At 35.6% G+C, this 21,392-nt stretch overlaps 1 protein-coding gene across 1 annotated transcript in view; it reads right to left on the reverse strand.

The window, feature by feature from the left end:
- Nucleotides 1-21,392, reverse strand: part of MALRD1 (MAM and LDL receptor class A domain containing 1) — a 608,926-nt gene that overhangs the window by 172,239 nt on the left and 415,295 nt on the right. The window contains exon 31 of the mRNA XM_057542012.1: nucleotides 4,576-4,704. Within this exon, the coding sequence (XP_057397995.1) occupies nucleotides 4,576-4,704 (129 nt within the window). The remainder of the gene's footprint in view (nucleotides 1-4,575; nucleotides 4,705-21,392) is intronic.

Genomic DNA, 21,392 nt, shown 5'->3' on the forward strand with positions numbered 1-21,392 from the left:
CCGTGATTCCATACTAATTACTGAATGATAGATATGAAGACTTTGTAATATTAATATTTCTTGATGATTAATATGTATCAATATTTTCAAAATGGCTATTGCTTTAGAAAAAGTATTTTCCAAATTGTGATCTTTATTATGATCCCTTGAATGGATTCAAAGTATTACTAACACTGTTTTAAATGACTGGCATTTTTCCACTGGTACAATATTCAGCCATATTGTTGTAGGTCAGTATAAATATTAATCAACTCAGTTATATTAAAGAGATGGCTCTGTAATTAATTATTTTTAATTCTCACATCCACATAGCAACCTTATTTTGCCATACCATGATACATAACATAGAACTATTAAACAGTTTCTCCTCATTGTGAAATGCCTTCTTGGAAAGCTGCACTGAGAAGGATTTTGGAGAATCTGGGTACAGTGGGGAAGAGTGACATGACTGACTAATGATGTTTATCACTGTAAGATGCAGGAGAGAAAGTACCCATCCCATTCTGTGCATCCCTAGCCTAGAATACAAGGCACACTTACTACGTTTTAGGTAATAATTTCCTCCATGAAAAAAAGAGCATATTTTCTAACTTAACTGTTTCTTTTAAAAAGAATTGATCTTATTTGTTATCAACCATGCATTTTTGCAACAAGAGGTAGCAATGCAAAAGAAGATTTTATCTTTGCTTATAACTTAAGGTAAAAATTTAGTCAGGAGGAATAGCTGCATTTATTGTCTGATAAGTATAAAGGACATGTAAATAAGGCATTCACAATGACTGACAAATTTCAAGAGAATATAAAAATAATGGCATGGAAGAAGCTAACATTAATCCTGAAAGACTGAACAAATATATTCTTTACATTATTTCATTTAATTCTCAAAGCACTCTGTATGTTATTATATGTACTATATAGATAAGGAAATTGAGCCTGTGAAAATTTAAATAATTGCCCAACAAATGATGGTCAAAGTCAAAATGAAGACTTCAGTTTAATAACCCAAAGGTCAATTGTTTCCTTATATTTCTCCAAAGGTCACTTTGAAAATGTTGTAATTTATTCCATTATCCACAATAGATTCTCTGCCTGCAGGAATTCAGCCCTGATGCCTCCAATATATCCAAAAGACCATCAATATAAAATATTGATGGAGTCAGTTTGCAGCATCAGTAAGTCACCTGTATATCTCTGTGTGCTGTGCAATGTTCCTTTTGGAGATGAACAAAATCTATCAAGAAGTTTTAAGAAAAGTGATTATTTCATTTGTCAACATATTGCTTTTATTTTAATAAATTCAAATACTTCTTGCAGTTGTCCATCAAAGTCATGGGTAACACTAACAGACATGGATATGTAATTGACTTCAGTTTCTGATAATCAAAACTGCCTTTGTGTGTTTTATGTCAATACCTCAAATAGCTGTGGGGAAAAATAAAAATCATATAAGGTACTCTGAGAAGAAAAATGAGTGAAGCAAAAAGAACATGGGCAGCATTCACATTTGAAAAACCAAAATACCTGTAACTCTTTCTGATGTTTTTAGGTCTATTTTTATATTTCATATACAGATGTACATACACACACACATATTTTTCTTCATATGTACTCCCCACATAAGCTGTGATAACCTTATTCCTGATAGCACTTGTTACACTTAAAAAATAATCAGGAATCTTTTCATTTACTAACTACCTTTTCAAAAAGCAAAGAACATTATATTTAATACATTTTTCCCTCTAGTTTTTTTTTTCCACAGTAGAAAGTGAATTTCTGAAGCCTAACACAATGTGTTGTTCATTTTTATACACCCAATGTTTAGAAAGTTGTTCCTAGCCCTACTAGGAATAGGAATAAATGGGAGAGTATAATTTTTATATAAACATTTTCAATATATGTACATTTTTACATGAGAGGAAGATATTTACTGTCTGTAATAAGTTTTCTACATGCATGTGATAGCTGTCCTTCTCACCCCACTGGATTATGTATGTCAATGCCATCATATTCAAATTATTTTTTCTTTAGAACCTTCATAAATCTGGCCAAGTTTCTAATGTTTTACTGGTGATTATTAAATGCTCTATTTGTTATGTCTTGTGGGGAAAATGGTGATTTCAAAATGCTTCAGAGCATTGTTTTAGAACTCTATTGAAATCAATTCCTAACAGTCAATATAAAAAATATATATATTTTTGGTGCACTTAAAAGAAGCTAGAAATAACACTAGAAAGTATTATTTAATGCATTATAAATTTCATTTGAGAATATATATATTATAAAGGAAATAAATATTTTATGAAATTAAGATTATAATACTGTAGTATTCATAATACAGTTTAAAAAAGTGCCATTTTCACTTTCTTTTATGCTTGACTTAAAATTAAAAGAGGGGATGAATGTTGAGGATAATATGCTAAGTAAAATAAGCCGGTCACAAAAAGGCAAACACTGTGATTCCACTTACATGAGGCACCTAGAGTTGTCAAATGCATAGAAACAAAGTAGAATGGTGGTTGTCAGGGGCTGGGGGATGGGGAGAATGGAGGGTTATTGTTTAATTGGTACAGAGTTTCAATTTTTCAAGATAAAAAAAGTTCTGGATATGGGTTCTGGATGCCCTCTAAGGGAAAAACCTTCCTGATGACACTCATGCAAGCTGGCGTAAGTGTGACGCTGTGGTGTTGGCTGCACAACGATGCAAATATACTTAATGCCGCTGAGCTGCACAGTTACAAAGGTTAGAACAGTAAATTTTATGTTATGTATATTTTATGTATACTTTACCACAATTAAAAAAAAATAGCGAATGCAAGAAAGAGAAACGAACACTTCAGAAGCAAACATCCCGAGGAATAAAAATAACACTGAGCTAAAAATAAACATTTAAACGTGCCTTGTGTAGTACGCCTTCCCTGTGCATGTGTGATATTTTCCCACTGAGAAATGGAGTCTATTCCCTTCCTCTCTTTGAATCTAGGCTAGACTTGTTATTTGAATGACCATTAGGAAGAGCCAGGAGGGACATTCTGGAACTTCTGAGGCTAAGTCATACAAACTCTCTGCTATTTTTCCTCAGGCTCTTGGAACTTCCTGTGAATGAAGAATGTTGCCTGCCACATCAGTAAACAATGGACATTGTAGCCGTCAGCCACTACCACTGCCCTGAGGGAACCCAGGGCAGAAACAACAGGATGCCTGCCATCAAGCCCTCAGTCACTGCTGCAGCCACCCGCAACAACGGTGCACCCTGAGGGGACTTAGGATGGGAAAAACCTGGATGCTGGCCCTAGATAGCTAAGGTGTATAGCAAAGGAATGACTTCACTGAGCACAGGTTCTTGCATCTTCCCAAACACAGAAAAGCACTAAATTCCTTAACTTTAGATATCTGGTTTTCTTTAATTAACAGTAATCTTTTGATGTTTGGGCTCCCTGGTCTTTGCTGCTAAACTCCTGTATATCCTGGCTCACCCCCCCGCCCTCCACCTCTTGGGAGCAGTCCCTCAGCGGGGTCTGAGAGGCTGCCTCCTGGGCTTACATCCTCAGAAAGTCTGCCAATAAAACATACTTCCTTAACTTTTACATTGTGCATCCTTTTACAGTCGACACATGGTAAAAGCCAATCCCATGTAAGATGTCTGACTAACCTGTGATAGCCCAAGCCACAGGGATTGCCCTGGAGGTTGATTCCATGTTGATCCAGACAGAGAAACCAAAGAGTACACATGTGCCAAACATGTAGGGGATAAAGGCATCTTGGAAGTGATCCTCCAGGTCCAGCTGTACTAGTTTGAGCCATGTGGATCAAAGACAAGCTGCCTAGCCGATTTCTTCCTGAATGAATGATCCACAAAATTGCAAGCAAAATGAAACTTGTTTAGGCCACTAACTCTTAGGGTAGTTTGTTATGCTGCAAACATTAACGGCAACAGGCAGCCTGTATGGTATCAAGATTCCATATGAATGCTCATCAGTAAGATATATGAAAAAAAATTCTTTGGATTTAAATATGTGTTCATATTTAAAAATTACACACTTGGCTTTATACATGAATTTTAAAATCATTTGAATCAAAGTTTGAACAAAAAAACCAAAGTGGTTCTTGTATTCTTCTTTTTCCAGGGCAATGTAATTATTAAAATTAATCATTAAACTAGTATTTATTCAAAGTGTTCTTTTTTCACCTCATCTATAAAATCAGTTATTTTTTGGGGAAAAAGGAATGGAATCAGTAATGAGAACTGATGAAGAAATGTAGGCTCTGCTAGTTCAGTTTCTGCCAATTTTAACCCTGACTCTGCACACAGTTCTATATAATGACATGATGGGAAATTTTGGTAACATGATTTGCTATACATTTGTTGCAGTTTTTAGTCTGGGGGTAAAAAGGATGGAAGGGCTGCCATTTAAATATTGGCATAGAGAAGTTGGAAAAATGTTTTGTCTATTCTAAATCTACTCTGGTACATGAAAAGAACATTTCTTCTCAGTCATCAATGCCAATAAGTTACTCTGCTAATAAAGTGAAAATCTGTGCTGAACTCGCAGCGTTACAACAGACAAATACACTTACCACAGTGAGCTTCATCAGACCTATCAGAGCAGTCGGGTTGATAGTCACAGACCTGGTGGGATGCAATACACTTCTTGTTGTGGCACAAGAAATCAGTGGCTTCTGGGCAAATCTCAGAAGTCTCTCCCACTGGGGGGAAAACAAAATAACAAACACAAACATCATTTGGTGATACCAGCATCAAATTTGAATACTCCTTTTAGTTCCCACACTATTAGATAAGTTAAAGATTTTAATTGTTGTCCAAGGTAGACTTGTAGATAACTCCCCATCTCAGTCCCACCTGGAACTGTTCAGCAAGTAACATAGATTGTACTTCCAAAATATCTTTTAATCAGTCAAGGGCTGACCATAAACCCAAACTCCCAATCAAGGCATTAAAAAAGGTTTGGTTTTTGGCTCCAGCTTAGTTTTCCAGGCTCATTTTCTGCAACTCTTCTCTTAAGCACCTGCAGGCAAACTATATCCTAGGACTGAGGGCTTCACAAATATGCCACTTGGTCTGCATTTTGCCACGTGTTCACAAATGCTGCTTCCTTTACCTGTACTGACCATTCATTCCCACTTGTGGTCTTGGTGGTCTGTTCAACCTTAGGACTCAAGGAAACAACTTCTCTCTCTACCCTTGTCTTGCCTTTCTCTTTGCCATCCAAGCCTCTGGTCGGACACTCCCTATTTCATGCTGCCTAAGGATACTTTTATTCCTATATTAAATGCTTACCACCTCATATAAGAGCTGTTTACACTTCTGTCTGTCCTCCCAGACTCTAAGCTCCTTCAACACAGGAGTTTTTGCTGTGTTTTCTTGGGCCTAACACAGCACCTAATAATACAATTTGTGCTTTATAAATGCTGGTTACAATAACTGAAGGCATAATGGTTTCATCTAAAGGGGGCTTAGAAAAGCAAATTGACATAGAATTTTCAAAGCAATTCACATGTTGGCATATTTCAACTGATATGAAGTCTAATCATTTCAACTGATATGAAGTCTAATGATAATATTTTATAGCTTCAAAGTGATATACATTAAAGGTCTGAAACTATCTTTATCAAATTCAACAAATTAAATAAAGCTCAGCAATTCCTTTGTTACATAGATTAGTATGGGTTCAGGATAGGGTGTCTGCAGTGGGGGCAGGTTACTCAAGGTTAGGGAGTATTTTCATGAAGGAAAATAGTAAAACTCTACAGATTTCATAAAAGTGCATTTCTATAGTCTTTCCATAGTCATCCCCATAATGCAATAGCTAAAACCTCAATAATTTCCAGAAATAATTTACCAGTAAAATGTAGTCTAAATACGAAGATTGAGAGAGGGCATCTAAAAGAACAGCCAATATTTATTAGATCGTGGGTATCAGTAAGGTGAAGAATTAAAGGTCGTGTTCTTTGAGTGATTTAGAAACTTTGCCACATAATTTTAATTAACACTAGTGAGAATTTACAGTTAATCCAGAGAACTATGTGGACATTGTTTAGTATGCAAGTCTATGCATTGGAGATTATTTTATTTTTCTATGCCATAGGCTGTGGAGTCATAAAATTACTCCACAGAGGATATGGGTTTTGACTTATAATCTAAATAATTGGTTCTTTAGTTTAAAAAAAATGACTGAAATAGACTCCATCTCTAAATGAGGATTATTACCTTAACAATATAGAATAGAAAAAACATGAAGAGGAATCAAGTCAATGCTTTGAATTATAGTAAACTGAGCATAAACCAGAGTATCTATGGTATATGGGTTGCACGAATTAAAAATAAAAAGAGACTGCAATTCTAAGAAAAGTAGATCTTCTTTAAGACAAGAATATAGTCAGTCAGACTGCTGTTAGCAAAAACAGCATGGTAAATAGAAGAGGAACATTATTTTAGTGAGAATGTCTTGCATGTGTTTAGCCATTTTCAATTTCGTCATTTAGCCAAAATGATAAAAGTAGTACCTATTAACCTGGTCAACAAATATATGAAATGAAAGATAATCTAACACATACTATAGTTAATGATATGAGAATGGAAAGAGCATTGGTGCTCATAAGCGAGTTGAAGATGACCTGGCTGGCAGAATACGGCACATGAAACAGACTAAATATTTATTTTAGCTTAAAAAATAAAGGTTGACAGAGTCCAAAAGACCTAAAACTAAAACATGATAAATGGAAAAATCCTAGGAAGAAGAAAATGTCTGCAAAATAATGTAGCCATAAGAATCGAATATTTAATCCACTAAAAGCACGAGGAACATATAGGACTAATCCACTGTGGATTTGAATACACTGTCCCCAAAGTTAAAGTGACGTCAGTTGAAAACTCACATTATTCTTCTTTGAAATAGAAGTTACAGTAAAGAAATCCTTGCCCATATAAATTTGTATTTGGATTAAAACAGCTTTGTGCACAGGATTCATTACATAGAATTAGATATATTCATTCTACAGATTATATTTGTGGGTACACACTTGTTTTATCATCTCCTTCAAGTGATGATATTCAGTATGCTCTGGGATTTCAGACAGTAAATTTCCCGTGGGCACACATTTTCGGCACCTTTATTTCTCATGCAGAATATTACCACATGAAGGACATAAAAGACGTGATGGCAATGGCCAGACTCCCCCTCACTGAAGACCATGTTATTCAGGCTCCTTAGGCTGAAGGAGACTGAATAACCATGACCATGTCATGTCTCCTTAGGCTTCTCTTCACTGTGACAGTTTCTCAGATTTTCCTTGTTTTTGATAAGTTTTACAATTTGGACAGTACTGGTCAAGTATTTTGTAGGATTTCTATTGGAATTTGATTTTTTCCCCCTTATAATTTAGGTAGGATTATGGATGTAGGGGAGGAAGACTACAGAAGTAAAGTGTTATTTTCATCACGTCATGACCAGGGCACATACTATGACACAACTTGTCACTGTTCATGTTGACCTTGTCTACCTGGCTGATGTAGTTCTTGTCATATTTCTCCACTTTAAAGTTACTTTCTTTTTTCTATCTCTTTAAATACAATATTTCTTTGGAAGGAAGTCACTGTGTGCAGACCACATACTGGAGTGGAGATCTATGCTTCCCTCCTTGAGGGTAGAGAATCTACATAAATTAGTGTTCTTACATATGGGAGATTGGTCTTTTGTCTCCCATTTATATATTTATTTAGTAATTTATATCAATATGGACTCAAGGATATTTATTTTACAATTTGAGTCATAATACAATGCTACTTTATTTTTTTATTGCTCAAATTGGCAAAGGGGAGCTCTTTCAGTTGGCTTCTATGTCCCTTTAACATACTACCATCAATGTAGCCTTTTTTTTTTTGCACACTGCTTTCTGTTCTAACACCGTAAGTTGCTTCAGCCTTACCTTGTATTTTTCCCAGCCCAGTCCTAGAATCAGCCATCAGTCATTTCTCTGAGCAGACCTGGTTCCTTTTATTGGAGAATGCTGTCGAAAACCAAAATCTGGGTACTAGGTTGCCCCCTGCTACTGGGATGTCATTGTTTCTATGCTATGATAACTTGAGGAGTCATGCCATTTTTCAATTACAGAAAATGATCAATTTTATTTCTTCAAGTACTATCTTTCCCTAAGTCTCTGTTTTCTATTTCTGTAACTTTCTTTTTTTTTTTTATCATCTTTATTGGAGTATAATTGCTTTACAATGGTGTGTTACTTTCTGCTTTATAACAAAGTGAATCAGCTATACATATACATATATCCCCATATCTCCTCCCTCTTGCATCTCCCTCCCACCCTCCCTACCCCACCCCTCTAGGTGGTCACAAAGCACCGAGCTGATCTCCCTGTGCTATGCGGCTGCTATTAGAAGTGTTAGATTCACTTAGTCTATCTTCAATGTCTCAATTTCTGTTCATATTTTTTTTCTCTTTACCTTGCTGTGTTGCATTTTGGTGAGTACGCTCACACTTATCTGATGATTTATCCTTCAGCTGTGCCTCTAATCTGTTTAACTTTTCCATTGATATTTATTTCAGTTATAATTTCTGGAAGTGAAATTTAATTATTTTATTTAGTATCCTGTCTATTTTATTTTATGCTTTCCTTTTTCTGTATTATGATCCCGATAGCATGTGGTCCCAACAGCATAAATTTACACTGGCTTCATGCATTATCCTTGAAGTTTCAGTGGTTCTAGACATTTTAATATTAATGTGTTATTTTTGAGTTCTCATTCGCACAGCATGTACTATCCTATATGTGGCATGGCACAAGTTTTAGGGTTTTGGTTTCATGTTGGTACCTCCTGTTCTGTTTATCTATTTTTCTTTAATTTTTTCCAAGTCCCTGGACAGACAACAAATTTCTCTGGGCTTTCTCTGGAAAGGACCAGGCTTTATGCAAGGGTACATGTCTAGCTCTCCTATTCTGATATAGGGTTAAAACTTCCAGTCTCCAGATACCATTTACTATGTCCAGGTTCCCAAGTCTTTTAAGCCACTGGGAAGTTAGCTTCCATCTATGATCTATGTTTGAGTCCCCTCTTTGGTTCTGGAACTGGTATATTTTCTTTTCTTTTTCAAATTTCAGTTTGGAGTATTAATAAGTGCTTTTTAAAGATATTTTTATATGTTTGTAGTGAGTGGGAAGCACATCCTATGATACGATTTTGTTAATTTTTCTGTAGTCTAATTTTCAATATAAATTTAATATTTAAAAACTGTTAAAACCTTATATCATGAATTCTAAAAATAATCTCAAGAAAGTCCCATAAAACAATTTTCTCCAAATCATGCTCCTTATTATAAAAAGAAACCCTCTGAAATTGGCATATATCATTTTCTTTATCTTGTGTTCCTATAAAGGTAAACATATATGAACATTTGAGTGTGTTCATTGAAGCAAAACATAAAGATATATTTGTAGTGGCTAGCAGAGGGAACTTTTTCATAAACATAGTTTCTTTTTGTTTGTTAATATATACATTTTCCTTGTCATTTGTCTGTTTTAACTTGTTGATAAATTATCTTTGGATAGTTTTTATTGTAGGTATGCTTCAAAAGTTTTATCATTCTAAGTAAAAGTTTCCCTCTAGTTAAAGCTGGTAATACTGGACAGTAATATTGATTGATTGCTAGTGGAAAGTCAAAATATGTGTGGCCAATGTATTGATCTGAACCTCCAGTCTCATGAAAGCTCTGTAACCTTAGGTAACTCATTTACTATCAATCTCTAAATGAAAACAATGGTAATCACTCTCTCATACAAAGTACTATACCTTTAAATCTAGTGACATCATCCATTTAGTATCTTTACTTATTCATCCTAGAAACATATATTGAACAGTTGTCAGACACCATGGTGGATAGTTCTTACCATCAAAGAATTTATAATCTGGTAGTGAAAACTTATGTGTAAAACAGGCTGTTTAGTGCTGTAATGGAAGATATTTAATGGCTTGCTGTCAGAGGACAACAAAATGTAGCCCTAGTTTGCACTGGTATGTTAATAAATATTTAATACATTTATTCAGTGCTGACCTTTCAAAATGCATATCATCTCAGCTTGTCATGTAGCCAATTAGAAAAAGAGGCCAGACCACTCAACTGAGAAGAAGCAGGTCCTTTATAAAACTCCATTCATTTCAGTTTCCTTATCAAGTACATTTGGCCACATGTTGCAAATACAGAAGATTCAATGTTATCTGAAGAATAACACTTGGGTAAAAAAAAAGGGGGGGTGGGAAATAGGCTCAAGAAAAAAATACTTTGGGAAAGATCACGCACCTGAAATCTTCCTTCACAGATGAACTGCTTATTTCACCTGACGGCTCTCTTGTTCTAGAAATAGGATCAGGGGCAAGTTTGCAAATAAAAGGAAATCTCAACACTGCTGATGACTACATATCTCATGACCAGGATTTTTAAATGTCCAGAAAATAACAATAAATACCTTTCATATTTTCTATTCAGGGTGAGCGTTTAAATCTATCTTATGTTAGAAAAATTGCTAGGTTTCAAGAAGGTCACTGCACATATCAGACAACTGAGAGCAACACATCTGAATGTGTAACCTCTGTGAGCTCAGTGACAGCAAAGTACAGTTTGTGCCAAAATTATCAGAAGTGTTATCAGAGTTACTGGACCATGTCTTAGAGGATAGCAAGAGCTTAGGAAAATATAAAAAATGCAAATCCACTTGTGCTACACAGAGGCAAGGTGTATACGAAGTGGAAAATATCTTAAAGATCAACTTTTCAGCTTTTTAAGCAAAAAGGTGACTTTATAAACTGATTCTATATTTGTTTGAAAGAAAATTATATATGTCAACCTCTCTTTTCAGACATGCAACTCAGATTTTTATCTTTAGCTTTTTTTAGATCTGGATATATTTTAAGTATCTAGTTTTCTAAATCATTAATTTAAAGGTTTAGACAAAAAACCTTTTTAGAAGGTTTACAATGAAGGAAAAGGAAATAATAAGAAAATAAAGCAAAATCAACAACAAAACTCAGAAGTGATGTATTTGACAATGACCAGTATGCTTTTCTGCTTTAAGAAGCACTTTTAGTGGGTTAGTGATTCAAAAGTCCTCATCCACCCCTCATCCCTTTTCAGGTCCTAATGCTCCATTAAAAGAACCCTTGCTTCGTTTTCTGGTAATTTCCTAACTACCATTTTAAGAGAAATGTTGACCCTTTCCATTCTGGATTTTACTTCTGCATCTGATATACCAAAAATGTCTTCCTTTCTGTGACCCTCAAGTCCTTTAGCTCCTGGCCACCATATTCCTACTACTCCATCACATCTTAACCCTCCTTCTCTCTCTTGGCTCTTTTTCCGGTTCAGGTCTTTAATGCCAATGCAGCAAATTGTGACCCTTTGTTCTTCTTCGGGCATCACATTTACTGTCATGATTTTACCTGACATCTGGGGGTTGATGACCTGATATCTCAACCCAATCTGTCCCTTTTCCTGAGTTTAGTCACTTAGGATACATTTCCTGCTGGATTTCTCTATACCATATCAGACACACTAAATGTGACCAAAAAATGCACTTTCTTCTCTCTTTTTGCCTCCTACTTTATCTTTCTCTACTTCTTGACTCACACTAAACCTCACAATGCCCATCCGTGGATGGTGCACAGAAGCATAACATCTTTTCTCACCTACTTTGGTCCTTACTCTTGTTTTTACGCCTTCATCCTGTCTCATCCGTGGGGTGGAGATGGCTAGCTGTTTATAACATATACCCTCAAATTTCTACAGCAGACAGTTGTTGCTGGGTAGCAGCTGCTCAGCCAGGCACTTGACTTCTCAACACTGTGTGCAACCAGGTGGGGCCACAAGGGTGAGTTCTAGCCAGTGGAGTGTGAGTGGAGGTGATAGTCACCACTTCCAGGCAAAGCCACACAAACTTCCACGCACAGCTCGTCACGTTCTTTTCCTCTCTCGGTTGGATAGAAACAATGTGATGTTCACTAGGGTGGACCTTGAAGGTCAGAGACTAAAGACCTGCCTGGGTCCCTGAATAAATGCATGAGAAGAGTGGTCCCCCTAATCTGTTCACCTGCTAACTACTGCAAGCCGAATAAGAAACGAACTTGAACTGTGATCTAGCTGTAGCCTCCCCTACTATAACTGGTATACAATGAGGATGATTCTGTTGATGAATATGGTGGCTCTGACTCTTAAGGAGACTAGATTGCATGTCTCATCCTGTTTAAGCACATTACATATATAAACTCATTTAATTCCGAAGATAGCTCCATGAAGCAGGTACTATAATTTTCTGTCTTATTAAAATTACTGAAGGTCACACAACTACTTCATAGCAAAGCCAGAATTCATGCTTTGACTGCAGCCTTTACTCTTAACCAATAAACCCCATTCCTCCTCTCATCCTGCGCAAATATCCAGTCCCATAAGCCATAAGTTAAGTGTTACTCTTTCCAAGTCCCATTTATCCATCCAGCTCTGTTGGTGCTCTGGATAATATCAATTATAGCACGTGGTATTGAAATACAGTACACTGATGCATTTCCTGTTGGATTTATCCACTATACAACAGAAAACTAGACATGTTTCTTCTGGGAAAAAAAGGAAAGAATCCTTAAAGGAAGGAACTATACTGTATTCATTACTACATCCCTAAACCATAGCACAGATCCCAGGAACCTTTTGGTGATTAAGTAACATTTGCTGAACTGTGTTTAAATGTGTAAAATTGCCTGGACTTTACCACTACAATCAGAATAGGTGGTTGATTAAACATAAAATAAATTCTAAACATGCTATGAGTACTAAGGACTAAGAATTACATTTAATGAATTTAAACTATATTGGGCAAAATCATTCCTATAGAACTTCACAGTTAAAAATGGTTACAAGAAAACTGTCAACTCTTGAAAACTGTTTAGAGGATAAATAGGTTGCAGGATAATTATTGTCACGCCTAAGATAATTTCTGAGATGTAATATATACTGTGAGCTTGATAGTCTATATAAGCACAGGTAATGATGCAATTTATTGGTTTCTACACAGACAAGTAGGCCCACGGTGTGTGATGACACAAGACAGAAAGCAAAAATAATCTAAAGAGAAGTGAGGCACAGGAACCTGGAGAATGGAGACAATAAATACTCTTTGTGAGGAAGACGACTTTGGTGTGAGACATAAAATTGTAAGGAAAGAAAAAAAACTCACCCAAGGAAATTGTAATCATCATTCACAAGTGGCCCTTTATTAAGGATGTCTGTCTACATGCTGGATTCCAACTCTAACTTGAAGAAGACCCATAATGGATGGAATATGTCATCTGTTTAGACCTAATTAAAATTTTCTAATTGCTGTATTAAGAGGGGAGTACACACTTTGCTCAAGTTTATCTCCATTCCACTGGAGATGAGGTGTAAGAGGAAATTTGCACATCAAAGCACCAATGTCATATATATCTGTTAGAAAATGGCACAGGAGGCAAATGCAATTGCTTGTTTAGCTTTTGTCTCAGAATACTATTTTTTTTCCCTTGCTCAGGTAACTTTTGCATAGAAATTATACAGAAGTACTTGCTGATTTGCTCAAAATATTAATACATAGTAGGGATACACGCTTATTTAAATATATTTTATAATAAATAGTTGATTCATTTTGACCAAATAGAAAACAACTATTTTTACACATCTTACTACCCAAGTCAGTAATTATCATGTGTGTCTGCTTCATGTTCTCCTACACCTACTATGGAGTGACAGAATAATCATTAAATTGAGAGGCAATAAGCTGTATTTCTGTTCCCACCGTGTCAAACCTCCAAGTAACCTGGAATGAAATCATTCAAACACTCTGGATCCCTAAGGTCTTTCCACTCTAAAGTTCTAGGGGTTTTGGGCTTCCCTGGTGGCGCAGTAGTTGAGAATCTGCCTGCCAATGCAGGGGACACCGGTTCGAGCCCTGGTCTGGGAAGATCCCACATGCCGCGGAGCAACTAGGCCTGTGAGCCACAACTACTGAGCCTGCGTGTCTGGAGCCTGTGCTCTGCAACAAGAGAGGCCGCGACAGTGAGAGGCCCGCACACCGCGAGGAAGAGTGGCCCCCACTTGCCGCAACTAGAGAAAGCCCTCGCACAGAAACGAAGACCCAACACAGCCAAAAATAAGTAAATAAATAAATTAAAGTTCTAGGGGTTTTGAACACTATCTCAAAGACACTTTCTTAGTTAATTCACTAGAAATTCTCTGGTTGCTTTTTAAAAATATAAATGCAAGTACAAAAATGCTGTAACAAGTAATCTAAGATTATTATTTTCAGCCATCCAAAAGCACATTTCTCTTACGAGCTAAAATGTAAGATGAAAATTCCATTAAAATTGTTGGGCATTAAAGAGTTAAAAGTTACTCATGTAGAATGTCTCAGCTATAGGCTGCCCCACTCCAATAACTATACTTCCACTAGAATGAAGAAATCAAGAGTTGTATAAAGCCCAAGAGCTTACCAGCATTGATCCGACATAAATAAAATGTGGGAATAACTGGAAAAAACCAAAACACTAACATTTTTACATACAAAATACATAAAAATAATTAGGCAAAAAACTTAGTTTAAGGAGATGGAGAATGTGGAAATCTGTGCTGAAATGTAGAGACATATTTCTGAAGTGTACATACCTCCCAAGAGCAGATTATGAATCATCTGTGTTTAATGTGTGAGAATATATCACATGGATATAAAACATGAATAGTTAGGGTCTTATAAAATATGTTATAGACTGATGTTCAGAATAAACACAAGGTGAATGAGCTTCCTGGTTCAAGGTGATGATGCAGGCTATGGCAATAGGTCCACCTTTAACATGCATGGGATCTGCAATGGACACCCCAGTCTGTAAGTACAATGCTATCTTCATCTCCATGGTCATCTCGTAGCTAACCTTGCAGCTCAGGGTATGCATACCAGCAGTGCAGTCCCTCCATGAGAAGACAGAACTGGGGAAGAGGTGAGGAAAGACCCCTGAAGCCAGCTTAGAGTTGCATGATCAGAGTAATCTGAGATTTAGAACCGGGAACATAGGCTCTGAGTGGGCATGTCCTTTTAGCTCTCAACAGACTCCTTGCCAAATGGGGCGGGGTGTGGCCTGAGGAAGAACAGAAAAGAGCCAGCTAATGTTCATCACCCAGAATCTCAGTGTGGTGTTACATAGCTGATTGATCAAAGGAGAGATAACTGATTAAAGATAAGCCAACAGGATTATTGCATTTGGGATTGAATGTTGTACCAAGACACACAGAAATAGCAGTTCTGGGGGGCACAGGTGTCTAATGGGCACTTCACTGGAGCAACTTTCCATGAGCCCCTGTTACTTAGGTCCTTGGAGCTTATTCTTTTCAAGGATGGCTTACACAATTGTTTCTTCAATTCTCTGATCCATCCCAGCATCTTTAGAAAAAATGACCTCTATTTATTTAATTGGTAAAATTGGTTTCCAGTACGTGCACTAAAAAAGGATATAAACTGTTAGTTGCATCTATTATTACCCTATCTTGGCCCCACTTTAGGAGTGCTGCAACAATAATCAATGATATGTGTAATAAAGGAAAACAATACCACTTCGAGGAAATATACGGCCTCCTAAAAATAGAAGATTCTAGAACCTCGTTGATATTGATACCATTAATGAGTTTTAATGAAGAATAAGAGATTTTGAAGTGCGGAGCAATCTGATTCAGACTTCTGAATTAGTTTGTCTTGTCTATTATTTGTATAGTAAGGTCACTGCAGGACACTGTTAAATAATTTTCAACTTACATGCAAATTCCAGCATCAAACTGTGATCAAGTTATGTTTTTCTGCATAAAACAAGTAAGTCTAATCACCCCATAATATTATCTTTGACCCTTTCCTTTGAACTCTGCCATATATGTGAGATGTATAAAAATTTAATTTGCACTGTATTTTTGACATAATATTTCATTCAAATCTTCAGAATTTAATAAGTTTACTGTGGACTAAAGAAAAATATTTTGATGCACTTTTTAATTGTTTACAAAGAGTTTAGCCACAACAAAGAAACTTTACGATATTTTTTAACAAAATCTTAAAATCTCCCTGAGTAATATCTCTACCAGTTGTGTCATTTGGCTAAAGTAATTAATCTCTCTAAGGCTCAGATTCCTCATCTGACAAATGGAGATACTGAAGTTACAACATGAATAACAGAGGTGTATGAACATTAAATGAGATCATGTACGCAAAGTTTTCAGTACATGCTTGACATTTAGTAATTAGTTATTTAATGTTACTTTTTCCAATTTTTTTCTTGATTCTTTAGAACCTGCCCTCTCAGAACCTTAGTTTCTTGATCTATAAAGTGGGTTCTTATAAGATTTAGTGAAAGGACTTCCCTGGTGGCACAGTGGTTAAGAATCCTCCTGCCAATGCAGGGGACACAGGTTCGAGCCCTGGTCTGGAAAGATCCCACATGCCGCAGAGCAACTAAGCCCGTGCACCACAACTACTGAGCCTGCGTGCCACAACTACTGAAACCTGCGCGCCTAGAGCCCGTGCTCTGCAACAAGAGAAGCCACCGCAATGAGAAGCCCATGCACTGCAACGAAGAGTAGCCTCTGCTCGCTGCAACTAGAGAAAGCTCGCGTGCAGCAACGAAGACCCAACGCAGCCAAAAATAAAAATAAATAAGTAAATAAATAAATTTATATGTAAAAAACCCCCAAGATTTAGTGAAGGTAAAGCATATAAAGCTGGTAAAACTGTCCTTGATTTAGAGATATTAAAAGTTCTAATTATTTTTGTAGTCATCCTAGGTCAGCATTCTCTCTACAACAAAACGCTTCTTTGAGAAATCATTAATAACATTTTACACTATCATTTACTTTCTAAATAGTGTTAGAAAATGCTATCAGTATTAAGAGATATTAATTTTTCACTTACAATGGATTGGGTACTGGTTTAATCACTTTGCAAGGATTAAATCAATAGATTTCCACAATAATTCAATTGTATAGAAAAGGCATAGAGTTGTGAAATAACTTGTCCCAGGTCACACACCTGAGAAACAGTGAAGTTAAAATTCAAACTGAGCTAATGATTCCAATGCCTATCATGTTATATAACCTCTAAGCTATTGCTTTTCCAATCAAAATGGTGATGAAAGAATATAATTTAAATTGCATATTCCATGATTTTAAGGAAATTTGAAAATGTTTAAAAGTATTTAAAAATACAGGATTTCTTGGAATATGAGATAATTCTTAGACTAGAAACTCCTGGAAGCTCACTTGATCCACTGTCAAATTCAACATAATATTTAAATTGCTTAATATGTTGCATAAGTTATTTTAAAGACAAAGTCACCAAATAGTACATTATGTCCAAAAGAATAAAGCAGGACTTGACATCTTGAGAAAAGATGTACATTTTAAGTAGCTAAACATTAAAAAATGATATAATTTTCCATAAAATACATTATAAAACACTGCAAAATACCTTTGTGTTAGTAATGTATTTTACATTTACATTTTAAAATATTTTAAATAATATTGATAGAAAATCTTTTTTTCACTTCCTTTTTTTGGCAGTATGAGATTTTAGTCACTGTATTAAGGCCAACTGAGAGAAAATATCTACAATCTGTAATAAAATACTGAAATATATTTTCAAATGCAAGACTCTTCAAAGTCAGAAATGGAATGAATTCAGCCAACTGGAATTTCTATTGAAATCTGGAGATAACTTCACGGGCTAAGGACTACCCAGGGCAGGAGATTTATTGGAGGTTCCCACACAAAACTGGAATCAATAGGGTTTATATTTGCAGCTTTAGAGTAAATGAGAAATAAACCTGCCTCTCAGAAGTGGTGGAGATACAGATATACATGAATCACCTGAATATCTATCTCTCTATCTATCTATCCATCTCTATAGATATATACCTATAGGAGATCTCCCTCTCTCTCCCTCTCCCTCGCCCTCTCCCTCTCTCTCTCTCTCTCTATATATATCTCCTGAATCTAGAATTTATACAGAATAACAAAAGGGTAACAGGAGCCAAGACACTCCTAAAAAAGAAAATCAAAATCAAGAGACTATATACTTCAGATAACAAAACTTATTTAAATATTATAATAAATAAGAGGTGTGGAATAACAGAGATAGACTCATAGACCAGAGAACATAACAGAAGACCTAGAATTGAACCCCGTGTGTTTAGATATTTGATTTTTGGCAGACTTGGCATGCACATCAGAAGGGAAAGAATGGATCTATCATGTATAAGCAGTCTTCAGGCTAAGTTATGGGTGCATCAGAGAGTACATAAAAATTGTTGCAAGGGAGGTAAAGGCATACAGTTTTAAGGAAATCGATTTCTAGATCTTCGTTTCCAAATATGAAGCTTCCTGAAATTGATGTGCCGAGAATGCACCTATGATCATCTTGTTTCTCCTTCACACACTCTTTCACTACCACACTCCACGCTTTATAGAAGGTAGAGCTTTGCATCTTTCCCTCTATTTGACATTCAAAAGTATACATGGGCAAGTTGTGACAGTAGAAACATGATAATGTTTAGCTCATTTAAAGTCTCACTTCTTTTATTCCCTATTTTCAAAGAATGTTTCAGCCGGATGGAGTTTCATGAGATTGAAGGGAAAAAATATTAGCATGAAACAATTTTATCATGCAATGCTATTTACTAACAATGCATTCATAACTAAAAATAAAGCTATATTTTAAAATGAATAAATCTGAATATATAAGTACAAATATAAATAACTTTGATATTTTAAAGCTCCCATCGAAGTGTGAAAGTTTGATACAAATTAGCATTGCTCATAGTGGAAGCTAGGGAAACATGCACATCCATAGAAAAATGACTGATGTACTGTGAATAGCCGGAAGTTAAATGTTCATTTCAGCATATCAGAAAGTTGATTCCCTGTAATGACATCACTGTGCTTCATGAATGAATGTGACGGCAGAAGCCATTGTTCAACAGAGTGCATCAAAAATCATGGCAGATTAAAATAATGCTATGCCTTAGAGCAAAGAAAGGTATGTTACTACTGAGATTACAACAAGCAAAGAAGAGCTTGTTGAAATTTAGACACTTTTGCACAAGTATATTTGGAGTTACATTGGGAATAAGGTATTTTTATAAATGTTTATATATTTGTATTTACATTTGTTTATTTTTTCTGATATAGCTGCTCAATGACTAAGCAGAAGGGTGCCCTTATTGCTCATATTCATTCCTTTACTCTTTTTAAAAGTATTTGCTTAAAATTCAACAGCAAAAAAACCACACAAATAACATGGACACAGGACTTGAAAGATATTCCTCCAAAAAAGATATACAAATGGCCAAGAAGCACTTGAAAAGATGCTCACCATCACTAATGCAAAATAAGGAAATGCAAATCAAAACCAAAATGAGGTGTGACTTTACACCCATTAGGATGGCTACTATATTTTTTAAAACCCCCAAAACAAAAAACTCCAGAAAATAACAAGTTTTGGTGAGGATGTGGAGAAATTGGAATGCTTGTGTAGTGTTGGCAGGAATGTAAGATACTGTAGTCACCATAAATAATATTGAGTTGGACCTCAAAAAATTAAAAATAGAATTACAATATGATCCAGCAATTCCACTTCTGAACATATACATAAAATAATTGAAAGCAGGAACAAGAACAGATATTTGTACACCCATGTTCATAGCGGCATTATTCACTATAGCCAAAAGGTGGAAGCAAACCAAGTGTCTATTTTTTTTTTTTTAAGATTTTTTTGATGTGGACCACTTTTAAAGTCTTTATTAAATTTGTTACAATGTTGCTTCTGCTTTATGTTTTGTTTTTTTGGTCGTGAGGCATGTGGGATCTTAGCTCTCCCACCAGGGATCGAACCTGCACCCCCTGCATTAGAAGGCAAAGTCTTAACCACTGGACCGCCAGGGAAATCCCCCAAGTGTCTATTGACAGATGAATAGATAAACAAAAAGTGGTATATACATATAATGGAATATTATTCAGCCTTAAAAAGGAGAGAAGTTCTGATATATGGTACAACATGGATGAACTTTGAGGATATTATGCTAAGCAAAGTAAGCCAGTCACAAAGAACAAATACTCTTATGATTCCACTTGTATGAGGAAACTAGAGTAGTCAAATTCACAGAGAAAGAAAGTAGAATGGTGCTTGCCAGGGGCTGAGGGTAGGGGGAAATGGGGAGTTATTGTTTAATGGGTACAGAGTTTCAGTTTTGCAAGATGAAAAGATTTCTTGGATGGATGTTGGTGATGGCTGCACAACAATGTAAATATACTTAATGTTACTGAATTGTACACTTAAAAATGATTAAGCTGGTCAATTTTCTGTTCTGTGTATATTGCCACAATTTTTTTAAAAATTAAAAATATTTGTTGATTGTCTACTGATAGGCACTGTTCTAGGAGCAGGTATTATAGCAGAGCCTGACTTTATCCTCTGCTTAAATTTGGAAACATTTTTACTGACAAACAAGCTTTGGATTGCCAAAAACATTTAACGGTGATTTACATAGAATACAGGATATTGCCATTAAAATGGAAAATGCTATTGTCTAGGATATTAAACTTTCATATTTTTAAAAGAGATATATAAGGAATAAGGTATAAATTAATATTCAGCAATTATTGCATCTAGAAGTGGGACAGCTGTCGTGAGGATGTGTATTTACACACTTACGTAAATTTTAAAAATATACTCAGGCTTATTATGATGAAAACCAGCTGGTTTGAAAATGAGAACTGTTTTGAATTTTGTCTAAAGCTTTTTCTGCACCTATTGAGATGATCATGTGATTTTTTTTTCTTTTATTTGTTAATGTGGTGTATCACATTGCTTGATTTGTGATACTGAACCAGCCTGGCATCACTGGAACGAATCCCACTCGATCATGGTGTATAATCCTTTTACTGTGCTACTGAATTCAGTTTGCTAATATTTTGTTGAAGATTTTTGTGTCTATATTCATCAGTGATATTGGCCTGTAATTTTCTTTTTGTGTGATGTCTTTGTCTGGTTTTGGTATCAGGGTGATACTGGCTTCTTAAAATGAGTTTGAAAGCATTCCTTCCTCTTCAATTTTTTTTTGAATAGCTTGAGAAGAAAAGGTGTTGTCTTCTTAAAAGTTTGGTAGAATTCACCTGTGAAGCCATCTTTTCATGTACTTTTGTTGTTGTTGTTTTTTATTACTGATTCAACTTTATTACTGGTAACTGACCTATTCGTATTTCCTTTTTCTTCCTGATTCAGTCTTGGGAGACTGTATGTTTTAAGGAATTTATCCATTTCTT

The sequence above is a fragment of the Balaenoptera acutorostrata genome, chromosome 3 (assembly GCF_949987535.1).
Source record: "Balaenoptera acutorostrata chromosome 3, mBalAcu1.1, whole genome shotgun sequence".
Classification (NCBI taxonomy): Eukaryota; Metazoa; Chordata; class Mammalia; order Artiodactyla; family Balaenopteridae; genus Balaenoptera; species Balaenoptera acutorostrata.